The sequence below is a fragment of the Arachis ipaensis genome, chromosome B09, assembly GCF_000816755.2.
Source record: "Arachis ipaensis cultivar K30076 chromosome B09, Araip1.1, whole genome shotgun sequence".
Taxonomy (NCBI): domain Eukaryota; kingdom Viridiplantae; phylum Streptophyta; class Magnoliopsida; order Fabales; family Fabaceae; genus Arachis; species Arachis ipaensis.
Window position 1 is genome coordinate 132,365,595 of NC_029793.2, and position 8,609 is coordinate 132,374,203.

Here is an 8,609-nt window from a genome sequence, read left to right on the forward strand (position 1 = left end):
TGGTAGTCTTTTCATCTTCAAACATGCAAATTTATGGTTTCCCCCTTTCTTTCATGCATTCTATTAAGTGAGTTACTAAGTTTGTGAATACTTGTATTGCCCTTGAAAATGGTTTCATCATTGCTATTGTACATATTTTCTATATGAGAAAGTCCTTTCAATTTTTAGAGGGTTAAATAGCAATCCTGGAAAGTTCATGGTTTATCGCTGGCATGCATTTATATTGATGTTGCTTATTGTCGGAAACCATGGGTTTCTTTATGTTTGGAAATGTCATTCCTATGCTAATATGTAATATATGTAATAAACTTGCTTAGTATGCAAGTTGGTATCAAATATGATTTGCTCTTTTACAGGTAGAATATGGCAATAAAACCAACAGTTACATTGAGGGCTATACTTGTTGGAGGGGTTGCAGCATTCGCTAAAATAGCTGGTGCAATGAAGGCTGCAGGTGGTGTAAAAATGACAGCAGCAGCGACCACAGCTGTGGCAGAATCAAAACAAGAACAAAAGATGCGCCTCAACAGTTTCCAAAATAATGTATCTTTATTTGTTTTTGGATTTCTTTATATAGATTAGTTGAATCTTTTCCGAGTTTTATGGGAACAAAGAGAGCCATTTGCAGATTGTGATATTGACAGATAATGAATATAATAACCACTTCAAATGTTCTGTTAGACATGGAATCATGAAGTCTTAGATGAAGCTGTACACTCAACTGGATAGTGTGTTTTAGATGTTGTAAATTTTACTTTGCAAAGTGATGACTTTGCAGTGAATTTGTTTTCTTTTATTTTTATTTTTTTAAATTTTCTTTTGCCAGTTTATGTTTGTACTTTTATATAAAGTTTATTTTAATAACATGATTTAGTTTTTGTATAATGATTAGTTATTTAATGTTGATTTTGCTGGATTCCACAATGTTGAAAGTAGTATGGAGTGGCCTAGTGAAGGGTTTATATAGCTATTGGCACACTTTATAGGCGTAGCCATATCTTCTTATAGTCATCAACAGCCACGTTTACTAAGCATAGCCATATATCACCCTATTGGCACGCTTAAAAAGCGTAGCCGTATCTTTTTCTATCGGCACGCTTTTAAAGCGTACCCAAAACCAACCTTCTGATCTGGGCACGCTTCAAAAGTGTAGCTATATGTACACTTTTCAGTACACTTTTAAAGCGTAGCTATAGAGTTATACATACGGTCCCGTTTTTAAGTGTAGCAATAGATGAAAGTGTGGCAAAAAAGAAAGCATGCCGATAGATCGACAAAAGCGTGGCGATAGAGCAACCGGCACGCTTGCAGATATGATCATTTTAAAAGCGTGCCGATAGCTCAAAAAGCGTGGCAAAAAGCTATTAGCACGCTTTTTTTGCACATTTTGACACGCTTTAAAAGCATAACAAAAAGCTGATTTTCTTGTAGTAATAATAAACACTAATTCTTATTAAAAAATTTGGAAATCTTTTGTAGATGATTATATAACGGGATGGCAATTTCAATCCACGATGCGTATAATAATGATTAGGAATAAGTACTGTTTTGGTTCCTAAGATTTATGATCAAAATCATCCTTAACTTTTTTTCATTTAAAATAACCCTCAATGTTACATTTTGTATTAAAATCATCATTTTACCTTAAAGATAGAGAGAGAGAGAGAACTATTATCGGTCTACTCTTGAATTCCGCAAATGCTAGAGAAGACAATCCCATTGGAAAATGAAAAGAGGAAGTGGACTGCCACATTGATGGAGTAAACCCTAAATATAGGCAATAATGACGATGATTTTGACAACTACCGTGACATCTTCCTCTAATCTTAACGGTGACGGCCACAGCAGTGTCACTCTTCGTTTTTTCCTTCTCTCGCAACCTCCATCCCTTCCCCTTCTCCTTCGCACATGCTCTTTCTACCTTTCATTCTCTCGTCTTTCTCTCTCTCCACACATATATTCTCAAGTGGCTATTGTTGTTGATAAATTGTGAATGGTGAGATGAAAGAATTGAGAGTGATTTGGTAATTTTAGGAATTTGGATGGAAAGCAAGTTGAGTAATAAACTTCTAAAGATGGTGGAGAAGGCTGAATATATAGAAGAAGTTTAGGAAATAAAAGAAAGGAGTATTTTTGTCATTTAAAAATTTATTGTATTTAAAATGATGATTTTAATACTAAATATAGCGTTGAAGATTATTTTAAACAAAAAAAAAAGATTAGGAATGATTTTAATTTTGACTCCAAATCTTAGGAACCAAAACAATACTTATATCTAGTAATTACACTGTAGTTTTTCATAATTAATTACTCAAACGGTTAAAATATGTTGCGACTCGTAAATAAACTTGGCTCGTTTGTAAAAACAAGCGAGTTGATAAAAATATAACTCAGTTATAAGCAGGTTATTTTGTCTATATTTGAATAATTCGTAAATTAAATGAATTTGAGTCGAGTGAATACGAATTGTTGGTTCGTTTAGTCTGTTTAGTCCTTTTTTCATTTTTTTTAATGTATATAAGCTCTCTTATTATGCTAATATTGATTTTTTTTACTTTATTTAGTTTAGTTTTAAAGTATGTAAATATATGATAAAATTTATTGACTTGTATAAATATTAACTTAAAAAACTAAACTTATCTAATATATTTTTTTACTTTAGTTTTTATATAGAAAATGGCAAACGAGTCAACCGATGACGAATGGGCTCAAACCTGCCCGACCCTGTTTGCTAGCTCTATTAATTATTAATTTTATTAATCAACTTGGGTTGGTCGAGTGGTCAGCTCACTCGTCTGCTTAAGCAAGTGTCGGGGGTTCAAATCCCGCCTTGTACATACAGCAACCCATTGGCCAGCAGCAGATCCTTAAATGGAGCTCAGATCCGTGACGAATTAGTCCTTGACCTGTCGACGGATTAGTTGGAACAAATTCCAAACAAGCCTAACAATTGTAACTTGGACATCGTTCTGGTTACTGATTTATTGATTTATTAATTCAACTGTGATTCGATCGAAATAATTGTTTTATAATAAAATAATAAATAAAATACTAAAACATAATTATAATCTAACAGAAGAATGAGAAGTATCATTAAAACTGAAATAATTAAAAGTGAAACTATTTTCTATAAGATACATTATTATTCCTAAGTACTTTTTAATTGATACTCTCATCTAAAACTGAAAAAAATATAAATAATAATAATAATAATTAGACAAAATTTAAAACAACCATCATTTATCAACAACAAAAATTAGTTAACAATTTAACAAAAACACAATCACCCAATAATCAAAAGGACAATAATAGAAAGAAGAATTATCACACTGTATTATATATTCTTCCTATATAAAAACAGCACTATAGAAAATTTCATCTAAGCTAAATGGCTTATCCAGAACAAAATGGAAAGTCTTCAAATCAGAGCAGAATTTGTACCACAAAGATTAATGCAATGAACAATTAAATAAAGGTTTAATTACTCAGCAGACCCCTATAATTTCACCGAATTTTCAATCAGGTTCTATACTTTTATTCTTTTAATTTCAATTGGGTCCCTATACATTAATTTTTTTAAAATTAGTCCCTACCGTGACAAATCCGTTTAAAATAACAGAATATTCTGTTAAAAAATTGAATATTCTCATAATTGAGTTATAATACCTAATTGAGATCTCCTCTATTTTTTTAAAATACCAATAATACCCTTTGCATTTTGTTCCCTAAAATTAGAGAACCCTAACCAACCCTTAGTTATTTTCGCCTTGCCCATTGCATCGCCTCGCCTGGCCTTGTCTCACCGCCCCTCGCCTGGCCTTGCCACACCGCGACTCGCAGTGCCTCGCCACACCACACCACACCTCGCCTCGAATCGCCACTGTTCGACTCCGTCTTGCTTTCTGGATTGGCTCTGCAATAACGTGTGGCTGCTAAGACAGAAGAAAAAAGATTGGAATTGCTATTTCTTTGATGGAGTGAGCATCATAAAAGACTAAGCAATTTTATAAGGTTATTTCTTATGTTCAGATATTTTATAACAAATCTTGAAATAACACTAACCATTGAAGATGTGAAGCTTCTCATGACAAATCTTTTTTGTTACTTCATGCCTTAATATCTGATATCATATCATGTTATGTGATGCTTTGCAGGTTATTTTTAGTTTTGGTCCAAGTGTCCATATTCACATTTTATTGAGACAAAGATAAGTTTCTATTCATGTGCTTTGTAGTTTTGAAGCAAATTGAGGACCAGATGTTTCCTGCTAATTGCAGGATTTTAGGTAGACATATGAATATTTCTTTGATCATTTTTGGCTTTTCTTTGATTGAATGTGGCATGCATTTTTCCAGGACTAAAGCAGAGTCTCTAATATACTATTTGCCTAAGAAGCCTTTGGAGGAAGACACTGAGTCAATTGAGAAACGCAAAGAAGAGGTTTTATCTTTTTAACTTGAGGAAACATGGTGTCAAACTTACACATCCCCCTTTTTTGTTAAGTCTTCATATTGTATATATTTGAATTTTGACAGTTATGAGCATCACAGTTTTGCATTAAGCCACCCAAATCTTAATTGAATCTCAAAATATATAATTAATATTTTATTCAGGTAATATCTTTCTTTTAAATTTGCAGGATTTCTTAGCACGGAAGAATGTTAGAAGAGAAGAAGTCTCTGAGTATCAGAAACAGATTGGGGAGTAGTATCTTGCCAATGTTTAGAAGAAGCTAGAGAGATGGCAGAATGCAAGGAACGCAAAGAAAACAAGCAATGATCAGAATTTGCAGGAGCCTATGGACAAAGAGCTGGACACACATAGGCTTGAGCATGGTCCCAAGAAAAGAAAGATCCCATGCCGAAGCGCCAATGACGATGACGATGATGTGGAAGATATAAATGTTGGACAGGATGACATGATGGACGACGAATTAGAGGATGATTCTGGGAGAAGGGTTGAGGAAGCAATTGAAACAGAAGCGGATAACAACAATGCAGATTCTGCAGCTGATGCCGATAATGTTGAAAAGCAGTGATGGCTGGCCAGGGCTGTCTACTTTTGAGAAATCTGAGATATTCGTGTTTAGTAGTAATTTTTTTCTTAGCTATGTATTAGAAAACTTGTTGCCTTTGTGTTTTCTGTATTAGAGTATGGATATATATGTAGGAGTTTTTCATTTTGAATTTTTGAATTTTTGCTGGTTATAATTTTGTTGAATTTTTGCTGGTTATGAATTTTGTTAAATGTTAATTGTTGTTGCTGTGATGATGTTGGTTTATGAGGGTTTTTTTCATTTTTTTATGTAGTGATGGAGAATTTGAATTTTACCATAGGTTTGTCCAAGAAAAAAATTGGAAAGAAGGAAAAATGTTGAAGAAGAGAAATATCAAAGAAATCAGAATCTGAAAACTATTATAGGGGAAAGATAGGGGTATATATATATAAGTAATTTCATAATAATTTATTAATGTTTTTTGACGTTTAACGTTAGTAGGGACTAAATTAAAAAAAATTAACGTATAAGGACCCAATTGAAAAGAAAAAAAAGTATAGAAACCTAATTGAAAATTCGGTAAAACTATAGGAACATGTAGAGTAATTAAACCTTAAATAAACAACATCAAAAGAACAATTGAAAGTTACATAGTAACAACACCAACACTTAAATCACAATAAGACAATAAAAAATTATACAGTAGCAGCAAATTTTTTTAAAGATTAACAAGGATTATCAAGATTTCAGGCTTTCATCACAATTTTTTTAGCTAAAATTAACACAAATTTCAAAAAAAAAAAATTAATAGTACAAACTCAAAATCAAATAACTTGATTCTCTATTAAGAAATAGAGTTAATTAACCAAGAACAAGCAAGAATGAGCAATAAATCAATATCAATTTATCATCGAGCAGTAAATTAATGACAGAATTAATCAACCAAGAACAAACAAGAACAAGGCAATAAGAATATTATAGGCGTACAACAATCCAATCATCTCAACATACAGTCAACATAGATACAATGATACAACAATATTAACAAGGAATTTGCTAAAGAAACAATGATTTTTGTGAACAACGTGAATAATGGGCTCAAAAATTGGCCAAATAAAGTAAAAACACACTACACTCTAAATTATCCACCTAAATCTTAATATTAGGATAACCATCATCAAGAATATCAGATCAAATCAATCAATTTAATAGAATCAGAGGATATTATAATCAATATTCAAGATCATCCACAATCCTAAACCACAATAATGACTAATGATAATAATAACTGAAGAAGAAAAATAAAAAATCACAGATTAACTAACCAATTAAAGTAAGGGAGTGAAGGAGGAGCTCCAGATAAGAGGCAGAGGTGAGAGAAAGGAGAAGGAGTGATTGAGTGTGAGTGAGTGAGAGAAATAAAGACGAGTAGCTAGGGTTCTTTGAACAAACGGCGCAGTTTAGGGCAAAAATTTAAAAATAAGCCAGGTTTCGATTCGATTTGACTAACTAGTTTTTGACTGATTCAATGATCCAATTACAATTTTTAAATTCAACGGTTATAACTTCTGACTGATCCGTCTTTCTCACGAATTTTTTATTCGACCAATATAATTAATCAGTTCGAACCGATTTTCAGAATCTTGATTCTTACCCTAAACTAACATATTATTTGCTTGAGATCTATTAATTTCTACGAGTCCTGATATTAGTAGAGACGAAAACATCAATAATATAGATTGATTAAATGTATTTTCTTGAGATTCTTTATGTATATATGCATCTTCTGTATTAATTATAATATTGTATTTTATTTATCTCCTTCAACACATATATTTCTATGTAGATCAGAGGAGATCCCCGGGGTGGGGGAGGTGACACTTGGTAAGGAAATTATATATGTTATTTGCTAGTTTGATAGGAGACAGAGAGACTAGAAAAATCGACTCAGCAGTCTCCTGTTCATGACGCACAATATATCCAGCAATTTCCGGACTGCAATGTTTAATTTTAATATTGGAATTAATAAAAACAATTATGAATCATATTATTGTCCTTTCTCTAGTGAATAAATAAAAATAAAAGGTGGTGTTTGCACGCATTTCTAGCTAGCTATCTATAGCTACTGAATTCTAAATCAATAATTAACCTTGGAAAACACTTACGGGTTGCATTGCATTATTGTTCTAGAAGTAAAAAACAATTAAAAGTGAAGTTATTATTACCAAGTTGATTATTAGTTATAGACTTATAGTGAAAATGGTAGAGAAAGAAGGCTATAAAATGAGGGAGGGTGTAGCATTGGAAGAGCATAACCCAAAAGGAAAAGAAAAATGGGGTCTCTTGTAGTGTCTTCTCTTACTCTTGCAATAGCCATAATCCTTTTCACTCTGCCATGTGAAATCTCAGCTAATAAATACTCATATCCCTCACCACCACCACCCAAACATGCACCTTACCACTACCCATCTCCACCACCACCACACTCACCACCGCCTCCTTACCATTACTCATCTCCACCACCACCAGTTCACAAACCCTACCCTCACCCCCACCCAGTTTACCACTCTCCTCCACCACCACCAGTTCACAAGCCCTACCCTCACCCTTACCCAGTGCACCACTCTCCACCACCACACAAGAAGCACTACAAGTACCCGTCTCCGCCGCCACCAGTGCACAAGTACCCTCACCACCACCCTCATCACCCGGTGTACAACTCTCCACCACCACCAGTCCACCACACCTACCCTCCTCACTACGTTCCCCACCCAGTTTACCACTCTCCTCCGCCACCACACAAGAAGCCTTATAAGTACCCGTCTCCTCCTCCTCCAGTTCATTCTCCACCTCCACCACACTACTACTACAAATCTCCCCCTCCACCTCACCACTACTAGATACAATGCTCATTAAATGGTAATAATAAAGTTTTTCATGCACCACCTAAATTTATTATAAAGTTTTTTATTTTTCATGATTAACGTTTAGTCAACCTGTCATCAATAACTATATATATTTTTTTCTTTTTCTCTTTTGACAAAAAGAAAGAAAATATACTTAATTAGTTGGTTTTCTTATATTGAGTACAAAATTTCTCGGTACATCAACGACTATATTATATTATCGTACGTAGTTACGATAACTATTTAATTTTTAGCAATTTTTGAAAAATATTATTAAATAATATTTTTATTATTTAATAATATTTTTAATTTCAAAAAATAAAAATATGCGGAAAGTGTGTGAAAGAAAGAAGGACGTGAAAGTAGGTGGCGGAGCACTTTTCCAATGCATAGAGAAGAATAAGAGAGAAACTATTACTTGCATTGTCTCATAATTTCGTTAAAGTGTTATTTGACTATTATATTTTGTTGAGAAGCGCGTTTTAAATTTTAATTTATTGTGATGTACTTGTTTGTATTAGACAGTTGTAAGGCACTGCACCCCTCAATGCACTTGCAGTAGTTGCCTTACATACTTCTGTTTCTAATAACTATTCCCTCTTTCGTGGCGGGAATAAGTTTCGTCACTTATATTGTATTCCATCTGTAAGGTTTTCGTATTTAAATAATCATAAAATTTTTTACAGTAACGCAAGTGTGATGGATAA

The 8,609-nt window shown here is 33.2% G+C and overlaps 2 protein-coding genes across 2 annotated transcripts; one reads left to right on the forward strand and one right to left on the reverse strand.

Annotated features, from left to right (window-relative positions):
* On the forward strand, positions 4,784-5,126 carry LOC107616450 (rRNA-processing protein EFG1-like). Its single transcript, XM_021112374.1, has one exon. The coding sequence runs from the start codon at positions 4,799-4,801 to the stop codon at positions 5,036-5,038; it is 240 nt and encodes a 79-aa protein (XP_020968033.1). The 5' UTR covers positions 4,784-4,798; the 3' UTR covers positions 5,039-5,126.
* LOC107618889 lies at positions 7,331-8,609 on the reverse strand. The gene is made up of 2 exons (XM_016321064.2): positions 8,228-8,609; positions 7,331-7,925 (listed from the first exon to the last, which is right to left on the reverse strand). The coding sequence occupies exon 2, from the start codon at positions 7,907-7,909 to the stop codon at positions 7,406-7,408; it is 504 nt and encodes a 167-aa protein (XP_016176550.1). The 5' UTR covers positions 7,910-7,925; positions 8,228-8,609; the 3' UTR covers positions 7,331-7,405.